At 42.7% G+C, this 27,691-nt stretch overlaps 1 protein-coding gene across 1 annotated transcript in view; it reads left to right on the forward strand.

The window, feature by feature from the left end:
* LOC127002469 (uncharacterized) overlaps window positions 1-19,643 on the forward strand; it is a 31,801-nt gene extending 12,158 nt beyond the window's left edge. Inside the window, exons 2-4 of the mRNA XM_050868454.1 lie at window positions 701-872; window positions 2,915-2,998; window positions 17,372-19,643. Of these exons, the coding sequence (XP_050724411.1) occupies window positions 703-872; window positions 2,915-2,998; window positions 17,372-18,509 (1,392 nt within the window). The 5' untranslated portion in view covers window positions 701-702 and the 3' untranslated portion in view covers window positions 18,510-19,643. The remainder of the gene's footprint in view (window positions 1-700; window positions 873-2,914; window positions 2,999-17,371) is intronic.
* The last annotated feature ends 8,048 nt before the right edge of the window (window positions 19,644-27,691 follow it).

Genomic DNA, 27,691 nt, shown 5'->3' on the forward strand with positions numbered 1-27,691 from the left:
AATCCTAGAATCTAGAGTCCGGGTTGATAGGTGGTCTTCTGGACAGCATGTGGGTCGTTTTAAGCCACTCGGCAGCGGCTGAAAAATCCCAACTTGGTGGCACCGGACGGGGATTGAACTCGCGTCCTCCTGAACGCGGCGCCGTCACTCTGTCGAGTCAGCCACCGCCTCCATCAAAGAGACAACCTCGAATAGAGGAGGTCAAGAGGATACCCACGTTGTTCGTGACTCGAGCAAGTCGAGATCCCGTCGTCATGCCCTGAGGATGGGTGGGTGGGGGGGGGTATGAAGACTTGCCAGTGGGGACTGCCTTCGTCAGGTGGACGAGGCGACATGCCCCCGAAAAATGCCCCTATTGATTGACTGAGAAAATTATGAGCATATAAAGAATGTTATATAAAGCAAGGTTGTAGAAGGGATAGATTTATATTGCTAGCAGGCTCAATAGTGTAGCTACCATAATTATATTGATATCAGATATCAAGGAAAACTACATTTCAGGCAACTTTAATGGTGGGGAATGGTTAGCAAGAGGATGAGAATTGATAAAATGAGATTCTTTGACACTAATCTGTTTATTTATAAATTATTTAATAACCAATGTGTGACAACGTCATGGGATTACTGAGCACATGTCGGTAGTAAATTTATACAAATAGACTCTAACTTGGCTCCTAAGTGACAGTCTTTATCCTTTCAGAAATGGCTGAGGATTCGTCATTCATCTGGCTTCGGCCGGCCACGGATTTTGAGGCTGTTCTGAACTCTGCCAACAAAAAAGGCTATTTCGTAACTGTGTATGGGTTAACGTTACGCTCCGCTGTGCCCCTCACCGAAGACCACATCAAACGTGCACTGCTGCACACCTTCAGGTTCGTAAGTAGCTCAAGTGTACGATAATAACAAGTTAAACTTCCTATTTCTTTCAGTGTGGATATCCTGATGTTACATGTTGTCGTCCTTCTCTTCTTCCTAAACTCCTGCTCAGTATCATCTTCGTCCTCATTTTAGAGTCTCACCCTTTGAACCACATTATAACGTATAAGCTATCTACTTCTCAGTATGGAACGACAGGCAGTTCCACTTAACTTTAAAATTCAACATATTTCAAATAATATGCTAGGAACAAAATTGTATTTTTATAGTTTATTTTCTTGTATTTTTTTTTTTTTTTACTTATAAAAAAAGGGGGTTCACTTTTTTTATAACTTAAAAATAAAATACTTGAAATTCTCTATCTTACATTTCAGACGGAGGAAGAGTTAGGGAATAGGCTGAGTAACAAATGTTGAAAAAAAATTGTGCAGTTTGGTAAATAAATAAATTTGGGATTCATTTTTAAAACGCCCAAAAGTAGATTCTTGAAAAATTAGCGTGGACAAAAACATTACATATTACTCCATATCTCACAAAGTATTAGACTTATCTTTATGGAATCTGGTAAGTGTCATCTTTGTCATGTGGTCATGTAACCCTGAGAAAATGGTAGTTGTAGCTGAACTCTCGTAGAAGTAGGAGATTAATATGTTTCTGGCGTTTAGCGGTAATAGCTTACTTCACCCTCGGGATCATCGGAACATAAGTTTCATGTGTGTTTTTTTGTTTACCAGAGGTAGGCCGCTTCTCCACACTCTACCGAAGTTCCTAGCAAGTATTTAGAAGCTTCCTGTAGCTTATTGAGCTCCAGAAGCTTTCTTTGCTCGCTCCAATGGTCTGTGGGGTGCCTTGGCTTGTCTTTCTAGTCTATAATAGTTTTCAATGGTAAAAAAATTATCTAAAACATAGCTCTGGAGGTCATAGTAAACACTCCTTGTCATGAGTGGTTGCTCTCCTGGAATACTCATCATGTTTGCAAAGAATTAGCAACAAGTTTGACATTATTTTCAGAAAATTTGCCATCTCTGACTGTCTGTGGAGAGTCACAGTGGCATACTTTGCACTTTACATGCAACCAAGTGCCTTGGATATGATTGTCAACTTCAGTCTGGATAATCAAGCTGGGCATGCTTCACTGAGAGCCTCAAACATTTCAATAATGTAATTTTTAATTGTGTAATTTTCTGTAATGACAACTAATGTTTTTTTTCACTGCAGCCCTGATGTAACAGCTCAATATGTCTTGCCAGGGGGCTGGCTGATTGAGTGGGTGACTGGCTTGCTGGATCATGTGGCACTCGGCTGTCCTATTTTCCTTCTTCTTCCTCTTCCTGGTCCCTCTCCCCTGTGCTAACCTCTCAAGTATCTGCTTGAGTGCCTCATGTTCATCGAAGTATATACCTACAGTGTGTGTCATATGGGGGGCACCTTAATCTTTACGCCCCGTGCGGGGCTTGGGCGTCAGATTGGGTGCATAAGGTAGCTTTTAGCGTGTTGTCTTTTAGCTCATCGGTGGCGTTGTTGATATGCTGCCCAGACTTCTGTTCAGAAAGCACGGGTTTGATTCCTGGCAGAGTGGTGTTTTTTAGTTTTTTTGTGTTTGTTTAAAGACAGTTCCTCGATGTATATACCCACAGTGTGTGTCATATGGGGCTGATTAAAAGTGTATCCAACAAGTCACGAGTGTGAGCGGGACACCTTAACCTTCACGCCCCGTGCGGGGATGGGGCGTCAGATTGGCTGCACAAGGTAGCTTCTGGCGTGGTGTCGTTTAGCTCATCGGTGGCGTGGTTGATATGCTGCCTTGACCTCTTTTCAGAAGGCACGGGTTCGATTCCTGGCACAGTGGTGTTGTTGAGATATTTTCTATGTTGTTTAAAGACAGTTACTCGATATATATATATATATATATATATATATATATATATATATATATATATATATATATATATATATATATATATATATATATATATATATATTAAGTATTCAGTTAGTCTATGTATCCAACTATCTAACTTTCGTTGTTACTTCACAGGAAAGTTCCAACCCTGAGGATGTGCTTCCGAAAACGGAGTAATATTCTGTGGGCTTGTGACATGAACCGCGAGGAGCTCAATTTCTTCCAGGTAGTGTAACATGAACCTGTAAACATCAAAGCAATGCTTACCCCCATTCTGATATTAAATGAATACTAAGATAATGCTTCTCACTTCTTATTATTTAATTTAATTATTCCATAAAATATTTTTGCCTAACTGATTGCAGTGCTCGTCCTGGGAACAAGAAGTGCACAAAATAAGTCACACATAGCGACAGAGTTGCATGGAGGATCACAGGAGCAGTGTACAGGACCAGTTACCCATCTATGCAGACGTTCTGCCGTATTTTCCAGTATATGGGTAGGGCGTTATGGAGTTAATCCAGCTCTTACGGTTTTCATTAGCATGGCGTATAGGAAGGGTCGTCGCTGGCCACGTACCGTAGCTTCTCAAGTACCAGATCCTCATAAAGGGCTGACAAAGGCTGGGAGCGGGCGACGTAGTCTACGGTCTGCAGTTTAACGCCACTGCTGACGGAAAGACCGGCCTGCGTGCCTAGCATTTCGTCCACCGGAGTTGAGTTGGGTGGCTGACTGGCGAGCGGGAAAGAGCACAACTTCTTGCACGCACGCCACACAGCCGTCAAGACGGATGCCGAGATATTCTCCTTTAGTCGCTGGAGGCGCTGATTCTCGTTGGCGTCCAGTGTCTAGCTGTTCAGGATCGGTACCAAGGGGCTATAGTCCAAGACGAAGTCCACGTGTCGGAGGTCATTCAGGTAAAACTTGCTCTTTGACATGGCTCATGCCCCTGCCAGCTCCTGAAGCCCAATGGTGGCGTAACGATTCACGGTATCAGTAAGAAAACGCGAGTCGCGCTGGACCAGCCGGAGATTTCCTCCGCCTTGGTCCTGCAGGAGGGCGTAACAAACACTGCACTGGCGTGAGGCATCCATCTGCATGATTGTGGGGAGTACTGGGTGTAACTTAGCGAGAGAAGGTGGACTTGACAGAGCCTCATTCACCTTATGAAAGGCCCGATTGTGGTCAAGAGTCCATGTGAATGTCCTCTTCTGGCTAATCAGGGAGGGAGCGGTAAAGCGGCGGCCATCTGGTTCATCAAGCCCATAAACGACCTAAGATCAGTGGGGTTGCAAGTGTGGCAAAGTTGCCTCTCCGGATCGGCAGCGATATCATCCCCTCGTCGTTGTGGTGGAGGTGCGTGAGATAGCCTTTGTCGGAGAGCAGCAGGTTGTCTACTACCTTCATGCAGTTGGTCAAGCCTCTCAGTGTCGTGTCTCTTCGTAAATAGAAGGCGTGGTCCGTGGCCACAAAACCCATGGGGCCACGGCAATAGGGAAAGCGTCCGAAAGGCTTCATACAGGTGGTGAGTGACTGGTCTTTCTCTGCCAGCAGAATTTGCCAGTTCCTCCAAAGGGTGTCGACCATAATGAAAACCATGCACTCGGTTCCATACTCTTTATGGATGTAAAGGGTGTGGGTGAAAGAGCTAGATGGGACACATGGCTTTTGAGTTTAGACAGGTCGGCGGCGATGCGTACCCACCGTTAAGCTTGGCCTCAGCCATTTGGTGACACCAAGGAATGAGTCGTCGCCAGCGGGGCGATGATGCATTGAGCCATCATATGAGTGCCCGGGTGCGACAAGGGACCAGGCGCCAACCACCGTGAAATTGAATTAAGTGTACTTTGGTTTTATAATTTCCCCTTCTTAGAAATAACAGTAATATGATCGTAGCTCTGCTGTGCGTGCAGCAAACGTTGATTAATCATAGTAGTGTGTAGCTCATCAACCATGTCATTGCCATCACAGTCTCACTCAGTAAATATCCCACGTTTGAAGAGGCAGTTGTTGATAATCGTGGTTAATTCTAACACAAAACATTAGTATACACTACTGTTACCCAAAAATTATCATCATATACATGAATCTTTCTTTAACTGGCAGAATAAAGGAACTTTATTGGAGGGGCTTTGATACGTAAGGTTTATCTAGCAATACGTGCCTCACCAGCCAGCCCAAACTTTCGTACGGCATTGCTGGCGCCAAGGCCAAGGTCGCAGCTGATTGGCTGCACACTGATGACAGGCTACATCTTGCATGATTGAATGAGACGTTTTTATATTACATGCCATAGCTAACTTCATATACGAGATAGTCAGTTTCTGTTGACACCATCAGACTCAGCAGTAACTGTAGAATCAAGAAGTAGTGTAAAAACTTGACAAATCAAAATAGAAAATGGTTTTACGATGAGTTGAACTGTGACGATGTTAAAAAATGTTTATAACATGTTTTACTTTTGCTCGCTTTATTCGAAAGTTGGTTCATTGAAAGCTGAAATCTACATTGCAATTCGTAGGAAAATCTCTCATGAACACGATAGTGTCCTTAAAATGCAGATAAATATCCACATATTGAAAACACAAAGACATTTATACGAACATTTCAGTCGCCGGCCGGAAGCTAACCCCGGCAAACATGGCGCGCGGCGGCGATGGTGAGGGTGGGGGAGGGGCCCTGGCGGAGGGGGTGGGGGAGGGGCCCTGGCGGAGGGGGTGGGGGAGGGGGGGACGGGGAAGCACCAACACGTCGTGTGTCGGGCACTCATCATTTTTATTTTGTTTGCTTAGTTTTCTGCAATTTTACGTGTGTTGTTGTTGGGAATATGCATTAGGGTTTTCGTTTGTTAATGATGAATGCAGCGGCGCTAGAAAAAAATTGTCACCCGTCCATCCAGTGCAAATTATTGTTATGCCGGACGTATTACTTGGGTTCCGTGTCGCCGTCACTAGACTCCGTGGGAGGGAGATATGTAAACACTTTGCACAACTTCTGTAGTTTAATATTCTTCCTTAGTACGTAGTTTTTTTTTTTTTTTTTTTTTTTTTTTACGTTGTTGCCTATTGCGCCGGTAGGCATCTTCCCGGTGGGGCCTGATGGTCGGCCCAAGGCTTCTTCCAGGTGGGGCCTGATGGTCGGCCCAGCCCGTTCTGGCGCAGGCGAGTGTTTATAGTGGCGCCATCTTGCATTGGCTCATGCTGCCCTCCCGGAGCTCATCTTTAATCCTAGAATCTAGAGTCCGGGTTGATAGGTGGTCTTCTGGACAGCATGTGGGTAGTTTTAAGCCACTCGGCGGTGACTGAAAAATCCGAGTGGTAGCGTGAGGATTCGAACCCGCGTCGTCCATCACGCGGTGAATGTGGGTCCAGTACGCTACCAGTTCGGCCACCGCCTACCCTTCACTTCACTTCACTCTTGACTCTTCACTGGCCACTAGCTTACTATGACTGGGACTGGGACTCTCTCGCCCTCTTCTCCTATATATATCCAGAACAGTACAGTCTAGAATGTTACAGTATATTTTAGATCATACAAGAACATGTAGCAAAAGTATGTGCGAGTTGGCAACACTTCCCGCCCCCCTGCTCGCTCTTCCCGGACCCTTCTAGAGCCCCATGGACGCCGGGGGAAGCTTCCAGCACAACATTATCAATGAATATAAGAAGAAGAAGAAGAAGAAGAAGAAGAAGGAGAGAGAGAGAGAGAGGCAAGGTTACGTAAGTGAAGGAAGTCATGGTGGGAAGGAGGGAGGGAGGGGAGGAAGAGAGAGGGTACAATGGGCGTGTCATAATAGGGCTGCATGTGACAAATACCTATGTATTATGCTAATATGCACTGTATTAATTATAAATTGTCATTGGCAGACTACATTCAACATAGTCACATTGAATTTTATCACATGCTAATATTCATTGATGACCACTCATTCCATATTTCGAGTAAATTAACTGTAAATGGGTCCGAGAAAACACAAATTCAGCCGAAGACCTTCCATTTCGGGCACGGACACCACCATGCTACTTTTGCGTCAGCCTAGACGTAATAAAAAGTCACGACCTTGACATCAGGTGCTCAGGGGCATTCATTCTACTACATCATCCAGTGTGTCAGGTGTCAACGTCTCAACTCCATTCTACGGCCAGTCTTAGTTAGTGTGTCTGCCAACCTAACACGCTCATGGTGTCAATCAACTTCAAGTATCTGTCAGCCTCACTGTATCAAACTCATATTCTGTCAACCTCACAGTGTGTTAATTTCACAGTGTCAGTCAACCTCACATTGTCAACCTCATTGTGTCAATCAACCTCACAGTGTCTCAAACCTCACAGTGTCTGTCAACTTCATAATATCAATCAACCTCACTTTATCAACCTCATAGCATCTTTCGACCTCACAGTGCCAATCAACCTTATAGTGGGTGTCTACTTCACAGTGCCAATCAACCTTACAGTGTCAACCTTAGTCTGTCAACCTCACAACGCCAATCAACCATACAGTGTCTTCCGACCTTACAGTGTCAATCAATCTTACTGTGTCTTTTTACCTCACAGTGCTAATCAACCTTACAGTGTCCTTCGACCTTACAGTCTGTCAACCTCAGAGTGTCTTTCAACCTCACAGTATCTACAACTTCAGTGTTAACCTCGTAGTAGGTTTCAACCTGAGAGTGTCAACATTAAAGTGTCTCTCACCTCAGTGTCAACCTCACAGCGTGTCATTCAACCTGAGTGCATCAACCTCAAGTGTGTCAACCTCAAAGAGTGTCAACCTCAAAGTGTGTCAACTTCAAAGTGTGTCAATCTCAAAGTGTCTCAAGTTTCAACCTCACAATGCTGCAACTTCAGAGTACCTATCAACCTCAGTGTCAACCATACAATGTCAACCTCAGTGTCAACCCCACAGTGCCTGTCAACCTCACAGTCATTCAGCCTCAAAGTGATTTAACCTCACATTATCTGTCAACATCACGATGTCATTCAACCTCACAATGTCTGAACTCTCACAGTGTCATTCAAATTCACAGTGTCTGTCAACTTTACAGGGGCTGTCAACATCACAGTGTCTGTCAACATCACAGTGTCTGTCAACTTCAGTGTCTGTCAACCTCACAGTGTCTGTCAACATCACAGTGTCTGTCAACCTCACAGTGTCATTCAGCCTCACAGTGTCTGTCAACCTTACAGTGTCTGTCAACCTCACAGTGTCTGTCAACATCACAGTGTCTGTCAACCTCACAGTGTCATTCAGCCTCACAGTGTCTGTCAACCTCACAGTGTCTGTCAACATCACAGTGTCTGTCAACCTCACAGTGTCATTCAGCCTCACAGTGTCTGTCAACATCACAGTGTCTGTCAACTTCAGTGTCTGTCAACCTCACAGTGTCTGTCAACCTCACAGTGTCATTCAGCCTCACAGTGTCTGTCAACCTTACAGTGTCTGTCAACATCACAGTGTCTGTCAACCTCACAATGTCATTCAACTTCACGGTGTCATTCAACCTCACAGTGTCTGTCAACAGTGTCTGTCAACCTCACAGTGTATATCAACCTCACAGTGTATGTCAACCTCATGGTGTCATTCAACTTCACATTGTCTGTCAACCTCACATTGTCTCAACATCACAGTGTCTGTCAACATCACAGTGTCTGTCAACCTCACAGTGTCTCAACATCACAGTGTCTGTCAACCTCACAGTGTCTCAACATCACAGTGTCTGTCAACATCACAGTGTCTGTCAACCTCACAGTGTCTCAACATCACAGTGTCTGTCAACATCACAGTGTCTGTCAACCTCACGGTGTCATTCAACCTCACGGTGTCTGTCAACCTCACAATGTTATTCAACCTCAGAGTTTCATTTAACCTCACAGTGTGTCAACCTCGGTGTCTGTCAACCTCACAGTGCCTGAACCCTCCCAGTGTCATTCAACCTCACAGTGTCATTCATACTCATATTGTCATGTATACCTCACAGCGTGTCGACATCACGGTATCATTCAATCTTACAGTGTCATTCAACCTCACAGTGTCATTCATACTCATATTGTCATGTATACCTCACAGCGTGTCGACATCACGGTATCATTCAATCTTACAGTGTCATTCAACCTCACAGTGTCATTCATACTCATATTGTCTAGTATACCTCAGAGCGTCTCGAGATCACGGTGTCATTCAATCTCACAGTGTCATTCAATCTCACTGTGTCATTCAACCTCACAATGTATGTCAACCTCACAGTGTCATTCATACTCATATTGTCTGTCAACCTCATAGCGTGTCGACATCACGGTGTCATTCAACCTCACAGTGCCAGTCATCCACAAAGTATCATTCAGCCTCATAGTTTGTCAACCTCACAGTGTCTCTCAACCTCAGTGTGTCAATCTCACAGTGTCTATCAACCACACAGTGTCTGTCAACCTCATTATCTGTCAACCTCAAAGTTTCAACCTCATATTGTCAACCGCAGTATCTGAACCTCACTGTGTCATTCAACGTAACAGTGTCGACCTCAGATTGTCAACCTTACTGTGCCTTCCAACCTCAGTGTCTGTCAACTTCACATTGTCAACCTCACTCATTCAACCTAACAGTGTTAACCTCAGATCGTCAACCTCACTGTGTCTGTTAACCTCAGTTTATGTCAACATCAGTGACGTTCAACCTCAGTGTGTCAATCTCATTGTCTATCAACATCACAGTGTCATTCAACCTCACAGTGCCTGTCAACTTCAGAGTGTCATTCAACCTCACAGTGTCTTAACCTCACTGTCTCAACCTCACAGGGTCTCTCAATCTCAGTGTCTGTCAACCACACAGTGTCTGTCAACCTCACAGTTTCATTCAACCACACAGTGTGTCAACCTTACTGTTTGTCAACCTGACAGTGTCTCTCAACCTCACTTTGTCTGTCAACCTCACACACTGTGTTCACTCTCACAGTGCCAATGAACCTCACAGTTTTTCAACTTTACAGTCCCAATCAACCTCACAGTGTCTCGACTTCTCAGTATTATCCTCACAGTGCCAACCATTCTCACAATGTCAATCTCACAGTGCCAATGAACCTCACAGTTTTTCAACTTTACAGTCCCAATCAACCTCACAGTGTCTCGACTTCTCAGTATTATCTTCACAGTGCCAACCATTCTCACAATGTCAACCTTACAGTGCCAATCAATCTCGGTGTCAATCTCCCAGTGTCTGTCAACATTACAGTGCCAATTAGCCTCACAGTCCGTCTGTCAACCACACAGTGCACGGCTGTCAACCTCACAGTCCGTCAATCAACATCACAGTCTATCTGCCAGTTTCACAGTAAATTGTGTACTATAAGGATGACCATCAAGAGAAACTTTTACGACGTGTATTTTTATGGTTGTTTGAAAAATACTTCACTTGTGAGGACACAACGAAAACACTGCCCAAGAGTTTGAAATGTGGTGGTTGACCAGTAAGATTTATGACAATAGTAGGAGTTATTCGGTATAATGATTTTTTTTTTATTAGTAAAATTCATAAAAATGTGGTAATGTTAATTACCTAAGCATTCTAAGCGACTAGGAGAGAGAGAGAGAGAGAGAGAGAGAGAGAGAGAGAGAGAGAGAGAGAGAGAGAGACGAAGGGGAATGAAAATGAGTAGGTTACAATATAGAGTGAAATGAAAACAAATTAAAAAAAATAATAATAATGTGATAATGGTAAGTGCCTATGCATTCTGAGAGAGAGAGAGAGAGAGAGAGAGAGAGAGAGGGACGAGTGGGGAAGAAGTGTAGTGGAAGGGAACACAAGGAGGAGGGTGTCGTACGTCTGGCAGCGTTACGCGTCGTCCCTCCCTCCCGCGGATAGGGTGGCGCCTGCGGGGAGGACTAAAATTATTGTCATTCAACGAACATACGTACAGTTAATCTTTTACTTAGGAGTCTAAGACCTGTCCTAAATGAACTATTAAGAGATGCTGTCTATCAATTGATTGTTTTTTCCAAGGTAGTAATTACTGGGCCATGTGAAACTTTCAAAATCCGAAAATTGTTCCTGCTTAACACACTGCATTATTCATCATTTTATAACTCTTTTGTTATTCAACATTACGAAATCAATGTATATCATGTAAAAGCCAAGAAAATGTAGTCTCTAACGAAATATAACACATAGTTGCATATACTCTGTACAGGACACACGAGACAGGTAAAGCGATGGTGAACGACCGACGCACGCAGTGTCATTACCTTTACATGCAGTTTTCTCGTTTGTTTACTTTTGGCGCTTGGCCTCTTGTAGCAGTCAGCGCTTCATATAACCCAGTTCTTTCATGGCGGCTTCCCTGAAGGCGAGAGGATAAGCCGAGGAGTGTGTATCGCAAATGACTGCGTCATCATGCAGGTGGATTTTCATCGGGGGACCTGCCACCGCCACAAATGTAGTTGTGGAGAACAAGCAGTTCCGACCTGGTTGGGCTTGGTGGAGGTGAAGTGGCCTCGGTGCGGCTCAGGGTGGAGTCACCAAGGCGCTCCGCCCCTCGACTCACACACTTTGGTACCGGCGTGCCAGATACTAGTATCTGCTTTGATAGGTCGTGGGCACGAGAACAAGTGATGTCGTTGCGCACGTAGACGCAACATCCAGCTTTGGATTCAAATTTAGGATAGAGATAGTAGGAGGGAACAGAATAGAGATTGCTGTCAGTAGCTTCAGAAACCTGTGTCTCGGGGAGGAAGAGAAGGTGAGGTTTAGAGGAGGAGAGATGGTGTTTCACAGAATGAAAATTAGAACGAAGACCGCGAATGTTGCAGAAATTGAGAAGAAAAAGGCTCGAGGAGTTATCAAGGCACCTCTCAGATCGGCAGCCGGAAGGGTAGTCCTCCCTGGGGGAATTTGTGCCCCCCCCCCCCACCCCCCAGCGGGGATTCCGAGGCACTGTTGTTGAAAGCCATTTTGAATTTTGAATTTTGGGAAAAGGTGTGTGTTGTATGAATGTAGTGTGGTGTGGATAGAAGAGGATCTGTCTTTAAAGAGCATGCTGAACTACTCTCTGGTGTAGATGAGATAATAGGGAAACGGTTAGTGAGGTAATGGGAAGGGTCTTTGGAGGGCTTCAGCACCCTCCTCACTTCCCATATATACCTCACCGGGAGTGGCTTGCGCCCGTTCGGTAGGTGTCTTCCTACCTACTCCAAGGAGTGGATGCATGGGCTTGTGTTGGTTGCTGGACCTTTCGTAGTGCCCGAAGTGACGACAAACGTTGCACTGAGACCCTTTTGCAGGGCATTTGATGATGTGGAACCTGTGCTCTTTGCGACCACACCCATAGCAGGTCACTGCAACGGAATAGCTTATGCGGGCCAGCCTTTGGCATACAGCCCGGGCGAGGGTTCAAGCCCCTCAGAGCTTACCGTTACTGCTTATGCCCGTGCTGCGCGGCACAGCTCCTGTATGCAGTGTTGGGTCGGAGTGTGGTAGTGTGTGCGTCAGCAACCGTCGTATGGGCCGCTTTTTTCCCCTCTTGTACTGTGCGAGTCCTCAAAGAGCAGGAGGCGGGCGGGGCCCGTATGGTCGCAGACTTGGTGGCATCACAAGACCAACGCACCGTCACTGCTTCCTGAAGCGTGCAGCAAGCGTCAATGGAAATGAGTCGCTGCAACAACTGTCCGTTCCGTTCCGGCATGGGCGTCATCCAGGTCTTCTTGCAGCGTGCATTCTGTTATGCACGCACGTCAGTCTACTCCGACAGACTCTTTAGACGTGCAAGGAAGTCGTCGAAGCCCTAACTCTCGGTATGTTACAGTTGGAGAAGGTGTGTCGACGGAGGGCTTCCTAGTTCCGATCCCTAACGTGCTTCTGCAGAAGGTCGAGCACCTCTTCCACAGGACGTGATGAATCGGGAAGGAACCTGAAGCGTGTACTTTAGAATCCGCTGTGTTTCTGACGACAAGCACGCCATTAACAGGACAATTCTCGCCAGGTCGACCATGGTGGCATAATCCTCCCATCGACGCCTCAACTTACGGATGCATAGGAACGTCCCGTCAAGTGGGGGGCTGTGGGGGGTTGACAAAGGCCGTGACATATGCCCCCAATGCTGAATCAGTGGCGCCATGCTGTGGCGTATGCCTTTTCTCTGGCTTGGTGGTATCATGAGGAGGGAAGGAGGAGCGTTTCAGCAAGACACTTGCAAGCAATGCCTCCAAAAGTTATGTTTTCCTCCCGACACGGGAGAAGGCGGGGTTGCGCCATCGCTGGCGGGACAAAGACCAAGGAAGGAGGGAGTGGTAGTTCACGGGAAGACGAAGATTCGGTGACGGTTTGGTAAGGTGGCGGGCAAGGGACTGTGGCAACTGGCCTCGGCCACCTAGCCGCCGACCGATTCGCCGCGGCCAACTGACCGCCGCAGACACATATGTGATTGTGTTAATAAGACACGAATCTCTTGATGACTGACTGAGGTCGGATTTATAAGATACGACTCTCTTAATTTTTAATCATTATGATATTTGGCAACCCTTAAAGGACCCATTAACCTCCTCCGTTAACCCGCATTTTCATTTTTATTAAAAACAATCGGGCGGTGACCTCGATAAGTCTGTGACAGCTCTATGATAGTTGTGATGAAAACGACTGTGTGTTGGGAGAAGTAGGAGAGAAAAAAAAACAGACCCTGGCATTAAATTTTGTTCCCATGGAATATGTAACTGAAGCCACCAGATGAACTTCAAGTGCTTCATGATTGGCTTGAGGACACCTGTGTTGGCAGAAGAAAAAGAAGAGGTAATGGCAGACGTGCTCTACTTTTTCCACAGGAAATGTGGAACGTTTATGAACTCTCCTTAAATGACGAAGACAGGACAAAAGATAACGCAGAAGATGTTTATGGAAGACTGCAAAATGAACTTGGAATGCAACATCCTACTGTTTGGAAATTTACTGATTGTTTGAAAAAAGTCCAACATGGAAGAGACCTATATTCCGAGCAGCTGATCACAGGGCAAGATCCACCTGTCAAGTTGAAGAAATACAGACAAGTAGATGAGAGAATCAAAGCAATTGTCAGTGAATTTGAGGGTCGAAACTATGTTGAATATCTTAGGGACTTGCCAATAACTTTTCGTAGATTTTTGCAGTTGCATCTTATATTTTTCTCGTTTACTTAATTAATAAAGTAATTCTGAAATTTTAGCATTTTTGCATAAGTATCTTATATTTTTATATTCCAATAAAGCACTCCATAAAGAAATTTTAACCCTCTTGTTTTATCAAACACAATTGTATCCATCAACATCAAAAAGTTCCATATGGCGGCGAGTTGGACCGTGGCGACTAGTCTTATTGCTAAATTTGGCGGTCAGCAGGCCGCGGCCAGTTTCCCGGGGTCAGTTAGTCTGCGGCCAGGTGGCCGCGGCCAGATGTCACAGACCCGGCGAGCAAGGCTGCGGTGGGGGTGGCGGGCAAGGTGACAGTTACGCCACCACGGAATTTGTTCTCGATAACCGCGGCTGCCCATATAGGTTTCACTTATACTGCGTTATTTGACGATATACAGTGGCGGCGTTTCACTACCTATGGACCGCATGAAAATTGTAAATAGCTCCACAAAGGTAAGCGGAGCTAACGAGGCAGCGGCTTGGGGTTATCTAGTCACCTTAACAGGAAACGATAACTAATGCTTAGTGACAACCTCCAAAACACCTGGAGCACGCAGGAGGCACCACACAACGCAACACTGTTACTGGTAAGGCCTGGAGAGGCTTCAGTGGGGTCACGACGGGAACGCGGGCAGGGACAGAGCAGTGGCGCCAACCGGCTACGTATATTTATTGTCACTTTTTTTCCAAAGATCCTACTCACTGCGCCATGTTGTTCAGCATGTTGTCTGTGTTTGCAGTGATGGGATAAACAACCACTGAATAAATTTAAGTCCGTATATTCTTTGGGACAACCATAATGCGAGCGAGTACGTCAAAACTATATATAAGACGGGCGTGAACTGGCCTGAGAGGTCATAATAGGCAACGAAGACAGACTGCTGACACTACAGTATTAACGTTGCCCACTACAGTATTAACGTTGCCCACTACAGTATTAACGTTGCCCACTGCAGGATTAACGTTGCCCACTACAGTATTAACGTTGCCCACTACAGTATTAACGTTGCCCACTGCAGGATTAACGTTGCCCACTACAGGATTAACGTTGCCCACTGCAGGATTAACGTTGCCCACTACAGTATTAACGTTGCCCACTACAGTATTAACGTTGCCCACTACAGTATTAACGTTGCCCACTACAGTATTAACGTTGCCCACTGCAGGATTAACGTTGCCCACTACAGTATTAACGTTGCCCACTACAGTATTAACGTTGCCCACTACAGTATTAACGTTGCCCACTACAGTATTAACGTTGCCCACTGCAGGATTAACGTTGCCCACTGCAGGATTAACGTTACCCTTATTGCCAGATCGTTATTTCCTATAGGAAGAAAATCTGGCTTGCCACTAATATTCCTAAAAGTTTGATTTGTTTGCAGCAAAGACAGCTAAGGCAATAAAACAAAAAAGCCATCTAGACGCTGCTCCGATAAAAGGAAAAAGAACAAAAGGCCAAAAGAGAGGTCAGTTTCGGGAAAAAGATGCTCTTCTCTTGAAAGAGGCCATATGGTAGGCAGGAGGAAATAGAGACAAGGAAGGTTGTTCCAGAGTTTACCAGCGGAAGGAGTAAAATAAAGAAGATGCTGGTTAACTTTTGCAAAAGGAATTTGGAGAGAATAAGATTGAGCAAGAGTAGATAGTCGTGTGCGGCTGGGTCGCAGCTTGGGGAGTGGGGGGGGTGGGAGGGGGGGGGAGTGTAGCATGCAGATATATTCTACCGAATCGAACTTGAGCCTTTAGCCACGGCTCCCCTGAGCCGCGCTTCTGCCACATAACTCCCATCACTCTCCTCGGAGGAGCTCGCTACCATCACCCCTCTCTCTCCCTCTATTTACGATATATATAATCTATTTTGCGTGGCTGTGCAGGACGCGTGAGTGAGACCTACGTTAGTCTTCCGTGGTGGCGGAAGGGTGAATGGTGCGGCCCCATCTCATCAGCCACGTTGCCAAGTAAATTGCTATGTTTATAGAGTAGTAGTTGTGCACTCAAATCCCTAGCAATACATAACTCCCTGCAGTCGTATTGTGAATATATATCTATATCTATATATATATATATATATATATATATATATATATATATATATATATATATATATATATATATATATATATATATATATATATATATATATATAAATAAATAACGTACAGACTAACAGTGAGGCAAATCGCCATGTGCAGGTCATCGCTAGATGTGTAAACAATGGGGGTTTCCCCGGGCCAAGCCACAGGGCTTAAGTTAGAGTCGATCGACTATAGCAAGTCCAAAAGAGCAATCAAAATGGAAATATCGATATGAGATAGAAAGTGATGCAACACAACTCAACCTAGCAGAGCTGCGTGTTAGCTACCCCCCCACACACCCACACCCACCCACACATATGAGATGCATATTCCATTCAAGGGAGGACACAGTCCCTGTATATGGACATCATCTGTGAGGGGGAATATAACTAGCAGACACGATACAGGATGCCCAACCTCGAGTAAGCTGATTTAGCAAGAGAGGAGTTTCCAGGTTTTTTTTTTAGTTAAGGACAGACCGAGAATGTTTATTGTAGAAGAAGAGGACAGCTGTGTGTTGTCGAGGAATAGGGGATAGGTGTTTTGAGGAGTGTGTCGAGTTGACAGATGGAGAAATTGAGCTTTTGAGGCACTAAAGGACATCAAGTTCCTCTTGCCCCATTCAGAAATGATAGTAAGGTCTGAGGTTAAACGTTCTGCAGCGTTCATCCGAGAGTCTTGTAGTCTCTACAGGGACGGTCTTCGGTCAAAAAGTGTTTAGCAACTCAAAGTGGAGTCGTCGGCGTACGAGTGGATAGTACAGTTTGTTTTGGGAAGATGTTCATTATTGAACAACATAAAGACAGTGGGAGATAAGTTTATCATTATTATTATTATTATTATTATTATTATTATTATTATTATTATTATTATTATGATAAGCTATCAAAGCCTCCCTTCAGGGTATAGAAGCTGTAGATACAACAAGTTGAATCACACAAAATACCAAATAAATAGATCTGACAAAGCATTTTGTAAGGGATGCCGATTATTCTTAAAAACTTTAAATAAAATTCTATGGGCACCAACTTGACGCCAATGATCAAGATGAAGATCAAGTGCCGGATAAATAAACTGAATTGAATTGATACGGGAAGAACAATGGCCGTCTGCCACAGCAGAGATATATCGTGCAGAAAGGGAACTGGAGGTAAACGTACAGTGAGAAGGATATAAACCGTATGAGGGTAGTTTGGAAAACAAAGATTTGTGCCAGACTCAGTCTCTTCATCGTAGTTCTTTAAATATCAATAATGTTTTTCATTTCCGTCTAAATGGCGCGTCACAGACTTGTACACTTCATATTTTATTAACCCTCGCCGTCTCTTTCTTAACTAAAAACATCACATTTCAACCCAATATTTTCCTTTTCCCCAGGTGATGGACACAAAAGACGTGACCCAGGCCATAGAATCGCTGCTACATCACAAATTCCCCACCACTGATGGCCCACTGTGGTGCGCCCGCGTCCTGCCTTGTGACGCCACTGTCCCTAGTGTACGATCAGAACTGGATGCCGACTTTCCTCACACCCGTCTGATGCTGCTTGCTAACCACCACGGTATCGCTGACGGTACCACAAACATTTTCATTACGGACGCGTTTCTTCACATCTTGGACAACGTGGTCACTGGTACTGCAATCGACGACACAGTTCAGCTTGGGAGGCTGGTCGCCGGAGAGGAGACAGATGCCATACTTAATGCCAGGAAAGCTGATCTTGAAAAGGACGAGAATCACCTAAAGCTGCTGATGGATAAAATTAAGAAGTTGAAGACTGAAGAGAAACATATTCCTCGAATTTATCCGATGCCCATGGACCCCAACTTCAGGTGTCAGATTGTTTTGGCGGACCTGGACAGGGAAACAACCCAGAGATTCATAAAGAAATGCAAGAAAGAGCAAGTCACCGTGAACAGTGGTCTGGTGGCTGTGTTCAACGTGGGTCTCGTTGACTTTCTACGAGAGGGAGGCCTTGAGCAGGACGAGTACCACATTAACGAGATGCACACCGTCAGTATGCGACGTTACTGGTCAGGCGACACGGCAGGGACCTTGGGCGTGCACATGATGGCTCTCCAGAACATCGTTTCGACGCCAGCAAAGTGGCGGGACAACTTCTGGGAATACGCTAGAATCGTACATAAGAAAATTGGTCAAATGCTCCAAGAGAAAGAAGCGGTGATGTACGTCATAAAGATAACACTGGAATTACAAGGAAGGGACAAAGATGACCTTTTTGATGAGCGACCATACCCTGAGATTGACTATGGCGCAGCTAACATGGGCAACGCAGACAGGCTTGTACAGACGGAGGGGCAGCAAGTGCGGCTGACGCACCTCATTAGGGTCACCTCCTGCTTTAACGACCCGATGTACCACCTGTTCCATACCCTCCATGGCTGCCTAATGTACAGCCTCACTTATGCAAATGATATCCTCACGCGGGAGACAGCACAAAAGTTGGTGGATAAAACCTTCGAAAACTTGAGAACCCTGGCATGGGAGTGAATCAGCATCGCTTCCATGCACTGGTGCCAAGGTCACAGATATTGTCTTCAGATATAAATCGTTCACAATTCAACGAGGGAGAAAACACCTAACTAATACCCAAGGACATGGAGTCCGAGTCGAGGTTTAGAGTTCAACTCTATAAAAATCCAACTATTCCTCCTCAAAATCAACAACTTTCATAATATGCGTACCAGTAAATCTCTATTACTCGTTAAATTGGCATCATTGATTAAGTAATGGTTTCTGCGCCGCTCATTGGCCGATTGTTAAACTGGCTCTAACCTGCATCAAATTCCGTTTGCAATTAACATAGCCTGCTGTGTCTCGGCCTCTGCGGACAATGATGGAATGATGGAATGGAAATGAAAAATATTCATTTAACTGTTCTTCCTTATGGCCATTTGTTACAAACAAATAATGAAAATATGCCTCGAATTTCATAATAGCATGATGAGAGAAAGTACTTCCCTAAGGCAACTGTTTACATAATGACTACGTAGCATCACTACACATTACGACTCACAAAATACCAATAAATCTTACAACAGACGAGCTTTAAGGATATTGTGTGGACTGCAGACTGGCACTTTGTATAGGTGGTAAAAGTAGGAAAAGAATCAAGCCTTTACAGTTCTTTCAGATATCAAATTTCTCGTTTCAGTCACTGGATGTTGCCCCTTCCGTTTAGTTCCGACGTTTTTATTACATTTTTGCCTTTTGCCCTGGAAGGCTAACTTGGCCTGGAATGATGATCGGCCCCAGCCCGTTATGGCGCAGGCAAGTCTTTATAGGAGCGCCATCTTGCTAAGTTTTGTTTGATGTGTCGTTCACGTTTATCTTCAACAGTTTGACACCCACACATTGTATGATAAAGACGTCTTTAAACTAATATGTATATCTATCACCAGATACCTTATAACTCAAAAGGGATTTTGACAGGAATATTGAGTCACTTCGCTGCATGTAGGAACAACTTAACAACAGGCCAATGAGCGCGATAAGGCCATCACCCAAGCAATGATCCCAAGTCCGCGATTCCCTCCCTAAAAAAAATCCATGCCAAGTTACGTGACATCGACTATAATCAGATAGTCAATCTGCTTGTCAGTCTCTCTCTCTCTCTCTCTCTCTCTCTCTCTCTCTCTCTCTCTCTCTCTCTCTCTCTCTCTCTCTCTCTCTCTCTCTCTCTCTCAACACTTTAAACACTTTATTATGTTTGTCACATACGTTTATACACTTACGAATAAGGTTTTTAATTGACAAACAGCCCTTTTTAAGCGATCCTTTTGGGGCAGTAGGAAGTGGAAAACGAAAACGAGAAAATAAACTTATAGCAAACAAATAAGTAGCCAGAAACGGCTGCATAACATGCCATAATAGGTGGCAGTTACAATTCAAGAGAAGAAAAAAAGAAACCTCTATTGGAGGGCAATTAAGTTATGAGGAAAGAAGAATAGAATTGGAAAATTATTATATGAGTGATAATGATGATAATAATAGCAACAACAATAATAATATTAGTAATAATTATAATAATAATAATAAAAATAATAATAATAATAATAATAATAATAATAATAATAATAATAATAATAATAATAATAATAATAATAATAATAATAATAATAATAATAATAATAATAGCAGTAGTAGTAGCATGAATAATAAGAATAATAATACCAGTAACCATAATGATATCAACATAAGTAATAAAAAATGTGATAAGAATAAATGTATAGAGTTGTATACACCAAATAGCCTGGTGCGAGGATAACAAATGGTTTTTTTTTTTATTTGTCATTCAACAGTCGATGGCTCGCTGAATCCTTGATTTGTGTTGGAACATCATTCCACGTTTTTGGTCCTAAATACAAGTACAGTAGTAAGTGTCTGAACAGGGATAATTTGTTGTTACGAGTTTGATAACTATGTAGAGATTGGGTATTGTAGTTATTTGATTTTATTTGTTTGTACGTATGGGATGCAATATTTGATTTTGATAGATCAGTAAGGTTCTGAATATTTAGTGCTTCAAATAAAGGGGGAGTGTGCTCGCAATATTCATTATTGGTCATTATTCTGATGGCTTTCTTGTGCACCACATTAAGGTTGTATAGATGACATTGATAAATATTGGACCAAATGTGATTACAATAGTTAGTAATTGAGGAGATTCACTACGCGCCCCCAAAATACGATATTACGCCTCCATATTATACTTAAAGGACGAAATACATGTCCCTGAACCATAATATGAAGGCGGAACAACTTAAAAGTAAAGAAAAAGTGGTAAAGGGAGTGAAAAGGAATATTATACATACGCGCGCTGTGGTGGTGTCGGCGGCGGTGGCAGTGTTGCCAATGATCCGCTACGTTAGGTTAGCGATGGTACGTTTAGTTAGCGATTAGCTCGCGTATGTGAGACCCAGGTCCAACACGCGTGGTTATTTTTTTTTAGAACACGCACCTTTACCCAATACTATACCCGGCCCAAACCTTCGCAAAACCCTTTGGGTAAAGATGCTTGTTCTAAAAAAAATAATAATAATAACCACGCGTTGTGGACCTGGTCTCACATGCGTGGGCTAATAGCTAACTAAACGTACCATCGATAACCTAGCGTACCATCGCTAACCGGATCGTTGGCAACGTGCTAAACTCTGTCGCCGCCGCCACCAACACAGCGCGCGTATGTATAATATGCCTTTTAACTACCTTTACCAATTTTTCTTTACTTTTAATTTTTTCCGCCTTCATTTTATGGTTAAGGGACATGTATTTCATCCCTTAACTATAATATGGAGGCGTAATATCGTATTTGGAGGCGCGTAGTTAATCTCCACAATTACCAAATAGTTTAGATGTGGATAAATGTGGGCATAGTATAAACATTTGAGGATATCAGTTGGGGCGATTTTTTTTTTTTTCTCTTTAACAAGGAGTGGAATAGTTTTTTATAGTTTTAAACATAGACTGGATATACGGTGTTTGAAGTTTAAATTGTTATCAAACAATATACCAAGGAATTTTATTTTGTCTACCTGAAAGATATCATCGTTTGAAATAGTTAAATTTGGTAATGGGTGGTAATTGGTGATAATGTTAGTAAAAAGCATATAATAAGTCTTGGCAGTGTTTTCCGTTAGTCTGTTAGCTAAACACCAGTTTGAAAATATTTGATGTTCAACGTTAGCTCTGTTGATTATTTCCGTTGGTTGATCTCTAATCATGTAAAAAAGTTGAGTCGTCCGCAAATAGTATAGTGTTTAGGGAGTTAGACATGTTACTGATGTCATTAATATACAGAAGGAACACTGTGGGACCCATCATACTACCCTGCTGGTAGAGTAATACATGTTGTTAAAAATTGTGAACTGTGTCAGATTGCTTTAGGGGGGGTTGTAAAATCTCAAATCCCATGTTAAATTCCTTATGTTCTAAGAATATCTCCTTCCTTATTTACGGGCTGACTTCTTTTATTCAACGATCATTTTAATCGGGAAGGATGGGAGATTAACGTTTGCTATCGGAAATTTTTCTACAATAGTAACAAATATTTTTAAATTTCGATGAAATAATAAAAAAAATGACAAATATTTTTCAAAAATCAAAATCAACTTCAAACAATAGTTCCGATAGCAAACCCTATTTATGACTCATACGTTAATAAGTTGCAGTAGGAGATATGTGTATAACAAGAAGTGCAACGCAGGAGATATTTTTTAAAGTGCAAAATCATGGTTTTGAGATATCAAGCGATTTACATAGATTTACATAGAAAATCAGACCACACAGACCCCATGGTCCAGATTTGGTGGTCTGTCCTTAAACCTAAGTGATTTTACATTAATCAGAAGACTCCAAAACGTTGCATTTCTACTCTAGTTGATATTAAGTTGAAGGAAGTGACGGTCGAGCTTATTTTTGAAGGAGTCAAGTATTTTACCTATTCCAACAAGGGACTTGAAATCCACAGGATACATACATCAGGATAGGAAGAAAAAGCAGGCATGGTGCCCTAAACATACTTTCATTGGATGTGTAAACCGACTGCTTTGTTTACCCATTGTTACGTCTTTTTTACGGTGTCACAAATATAAGTACTCGAATTTGACCATATTTTAAATTAAAAAACAGTGTTCTGCTGTGTAAAATCATTAACATATAATTCAAAAGACACATGAGGCGGATACATAGAGTGTTTTGTTGGGTTTATGAAAAAAAATATGATATAATCGATTTTCCATGGATAAATACGAAATATATTAGTGACAGCTAAAATTTCACATTTTCTTGACTAGTGGTGTGAGAGAGCCTAAGAGAATCATGACAGACCATGAAACAAAAATACTAAAACTAAAAACGGTGAAAACATGGATTGCAAGCCAGTGGCGCCGCGCGGAAGCTCATTGCAGGACGTTGTGTTGTATGTTGCACACCACTGTATTATTTTTTTACAATATTCATTCATATACCAAAAGAAAGAGTAATTTTCGCTGAATTTTATAAGCCAAAAATATTTTTTTAAATGGTTGTTTCAGGCCGACCATTTACAACTCCCCCATAAGTAAGAGCTGAATCAATCGTGGATGCATCCCCGGATTCCATAGTAGTACATTTTATCCAAGAGAATTTGAGGCTGAATTGTGTCAAAAGTTTCCATATAAATAGATATGATGGACTTTTTTTCATGAAGTGCTGTATAAAGGTCAGATGTATAAATATTAATTGCGTTCAAGATGCTCAAACCTGGTCTGAAGCCAAATTGTTTGTCATGTAAGATTTTTTTTTTTAAATAACATTAAATGTGTTCTCATTAATGTTTAAAAGAAATGAAAATATTAATTGAATAGAAATCGGACGGTAATTGGATAAGTCTGTTTTGTTACCCCTTTTATTAATTGGGATTATTTACCAAGTTTAAGACTGTCGGGAAAGATGCCTGTCCTAATTGATTGGCTAAATAAGATTGTAAGAGGTTTTGCAAGTATTTCTTTGTTTTCTTTTATTAGATTTCCAGAAATCTCATCAATGTAACCTTTCTTTTATTTTTAAGAGATGTTATTGCTTCTATCATATCGAAGTTCGTTATTATGGGCATTACCATTGAGCCTGGGTAGTTTCCACGGAACTTAGAGATGTGAGAGGCTTGTGGAGGGGGCAGTTTGCTGGCAAGCTCAGGGGCGATCTTTGAAAAGTAGTCATTAAAAGCGTCAGAAATATTTTGTGGCGAATCCTTAATTTGGTTGTTGTAAATTACTGAGTTGGTTGTGTCACAGGTTTTAGTATTGGTGTTTGTTAGTTCATTCATTGTTTCCCATATCTTCTTGGTATTTAGTCTAAAATCTGAAAATCTTTGTAAGTAATATTTTCTTTTAGTGATTTTAATGACGTTATTCAGGTAGTGTTTAGAGTTTTTGTAGACTTGAAAGTTAAACACACCTAGCTTATTTGATTTATTGAAGGCATATTTATGTTATATATATTTAAAAATTCTTTGGGTGATCCATGGTTTTTGTAGCCTCTTAATTGATACAAACTTAAATACCTTGGGAAAACAGGAGTAATAAATGTTATATATTACTTCAAGAAATAAATTGCAGTTTATATTTGTGTCATGGTGAGTTAATAAGGAATTCCAGTCGATTTTTGAGAACTCTGTTTTAAATTTTGCCCGATTTTCGACGTTTCTTATCATAAAAGTTATTTTATGTTTCTTTTCAAGTCTCAAGTATTGGGAGGATTAGGAATACCAATAGGAACAGAACAGGAAACAAAAAATACAGGAGGAGAAGGGAGCTGTAAAGTCAGTCCACATGTGATCTAAGAGGGATGGAGAAGCTGTGAAATTATAATCAGGAAATGAGGAACGGGATATGTGAGGGAAATGACTGAGGGATTTCATTGTTTAGGGTAGGCGGTGGCTGAACAGATAGCAAGACGGCCCCGCGTTCAGGAGGACGCGAGTTCAATCCCCGACCGGTGCCACCAAGCTGGGATTTTCAGCCGCCGCCGAGTGGCTTAAAACTACCCACATGCTGTCCAGAAGACCACCAATCAACCCGGACTCTAGATTCTAGGATTAAAGATGAGCTCCGGGAGGGCAGCATGAGCCAATGCAAGATGGCGCCTCTATAAACACTCGCCTGCGCCAGAACGGGCTGGGCCGACCATCAGGACCCACCGGGAAGAAGCCTTGGACCGACCATCAGGATTCACCGGGAAGAAGCCTACCGGCGCAATAGGCCAAGACGTAAAAAAAAAAAAAAAAAAAAAAAAGTGCATTAGAAATGGTTCGTTGGTGGGTGAGTATCGTGCTCTAGTAGGTTAACGTTGAAGTCTCCGGAGATGATTGTTTGGTTATCAGTAAAAATACTTTGTGAGAGAAAGTTATCCATAAATGAATTGAACTTGTTAACTTTTTGGTGTTTATCGTGGGGACGGTATGGAGATGCTACAATGTAGTGAGAGCTACCAATTGTGATTCTGACGGTACACAGTTTTATGTTGTCATCACACAGACAGCAATCATTTAGTAGGACATAAGGGATGTTGTTATTCACACAGATTGCGACTCCATCATAGCCTTCAGGTCTATGCGTATGGTAGGATTTAAATCCTCAATTTCATTTAAAGGAGCAGTGTTTGGTTAAAGCCAAGTTTCGCTAATGCATAATATGTCGGGAAGCTTTGGGAGGGATTTGAAAAAGATCAGATGATCATAATTTTTTTTTAAGGAGCGACCATTCAATTGAATGATGTTCAGAAAATCTGTACAGTTTTCGGGAATAGCAAACTTGCATGAGGTGATAATCATGGTACTTACAAATGTCTTCAATGTTCAAAGAATCATACATAGAGTTCAGAATTTCAAGATCTACATTATTCCTATCCTGCCTGCCATCATCACTATATATAAAGAAGGTGTCATAAAGATTAATATCAGGGAGATTCATAACACGCGCGTGGGTGTCGGGTCGGAGGTTAGGAGAATAGATGAAAGGGAGGAGAAAGAGTGGAAGGGTTGAGGAAGAAAACAAGAACAGAGGAGTGGGGGAGTGGGAAGTTGGGCGGGATCATCTACTAATGGAAAGGGTGCGTGGGTGTGTAATTAGCGAGAAAGGGGTGAGGGTGTGAGCTAGAGGGGTCGAGGGTGAGGATGTATGGAAGTAGAGAGGGGTGTTGGTAGATGAGTAGTGTTGCGGTGAAGAGGGGGGTGAGGTAAAGGGGTGGAGGGGAGGGATAGTGAGTTAGGTGCAGGGGTGGATAGTGGGGCAGTAAGATGGAAAGCGGGGGGGGGGGATGAGTTGGAGGGGTGGCGATGTGATTCTAAAGGGGTGGGGGGAATGGTGGAAGTATGGGATGGAGGAGTTAGGGGGTGGGATAAAAATGAAGTATGATAAAACTAGGGGACAACGGTGTTGCTCGACTGCAACAGGTATGCATATAGGTATATTGAGATCCAGCAGCAGTTTGTCACTGCAGGAAAACATGAACTACATAACCTTAGCACAGTTGCAGAATTATCATGTTTGCTAGTAAAGCAAACGAACAGAGCACAACAATGACATTTAGGAATACTTAAATAATAGTCAGGTGATTTTACATCAACTGGGTTATTTGTAATCTATACCACATTCACGCCCTCTGCTCTCTCTCTCTCTCTCTCTCTCTCTCTCTCTCTCTCTCTCTCTCTCTCTCTCTCTCTCTCTCTCTCTCTCTCTCTCTCTCTCTCTCTCTCTCTCTCTCTCAAATATATATATATATATATATATATATATATATATATATATATATATATATATATATATATATATCTATATCTATATGTATATGTAGATGTATATGTATATATATGTATATATATATATATATATATATATATATATATATATATATATATATATATATATATATATATATATTTTTTTTTTTTTTACGTCGCGGCCTATAGCGGTAGGCTTTTTCCCGGTGGGCTCTGATGGTCGGCCCAAGGCCTCTTCCCGGTGGGTCCTGATGGTCGGCCCAGCCCGTTCTGGCGCAGGCGAGTGTTTATAGTGGCGCCATCTTGCATTGGCTCATGCTGCCCTCCCGGAGCTCATCTTTAATCCTAGAATCTAGAGTCCGGGTTGATAGGTGGTCTTCTGGACAGCATGTAGGTAGTTTTAAGCCACTCGGCTGAATCTCATCCTACTCAAGGTCTAAAAGTCCAACAAGATTCAGCAACTTCATGAAGTACACAGCTGTCTGATAGTGATCCTGCAAAATGGCAAGTGGGTCCAGATTTAATTGATTATTTCTCAAAACAAGCTCCATCTCAAAATATTCCTCCCAACAACCACGACATGTCAGAAAGAGATTTTGGAGGTTCAAAGAGATATGTAAGACAACGTTTCTTCACCAGACCCTTGAATAATGGTGAAACAGTGAATAGAGAATGGTTAATCTATTGTTTGTCTAGGGGTACCACTTGTTGCTATGTCTGTAAGCTGTTTTGTGCTACTCCAGTTTTCATTGATAAAGACAATGCTTTTGTAAAAGGATACTGTGACCGGAAAAATGCAGATGCTAGAATCCGAGCTCAGGAGACAAGTAAAGACCACCGTCTGAATATATGCAAACTTGTTGAAAAACAAACAAGTTTGCGGATTGACTCAGAGCTTGTGCAACAACAGGAAATGGAACGTGACTACTGGTTCAAAGTTTTGACAAGAATGGTTGCTGTAATCCAATTTCTAGTTGAGCGTGGACCGGCTTTTCGTGGAGATTCGGAAATCCTAGGATCGTCCAACAATGGCAACTATTTAGGCTGTTTGGAGCTCATTGCACAGTCTGACGATTTCCTAGCAGAACATATTCGTCTTCATGGGAACCCAGGGCGAGGGCATGTATCTTATCTGTCTTTAACAATCTGTGATGAATTCATCAAACTCCTGGCTGAGCAGGTGAAATGTGAAATTATAGAGCAAGTAAAACCAGCGAAATACTTCGGATTGAGTGTTGACTCAACACCTGATTTAGCTCATCTAGACCAACTAACCTTGATTTTACGCTATACTTTATCCGATGGCTCTGTTGCTGAACGTTTCACTGGCTTCCTAATCATTGAAAATCATGGAGCGGAGCATCTGTTTAACACAGTTATGCTGATGCTGAAGGAAATGGATATTGATAACAGC

The sequence above is a fragment of the Eriocheir sinensis genome, chromosome 23 (assembly GCF_024679095.1).
Source record: "Eriocheir sinensis breed Jianghai 21 chromosome 23, ASM2467909v1, whole genome shotgun sequence".
NCBI classification, from domain to species: Eukaryota; Metazoa; Arthropoda; class Malacostraca; order Decapoda; family Varunidae; genus Eriocheir; species Eriocheir sinensis.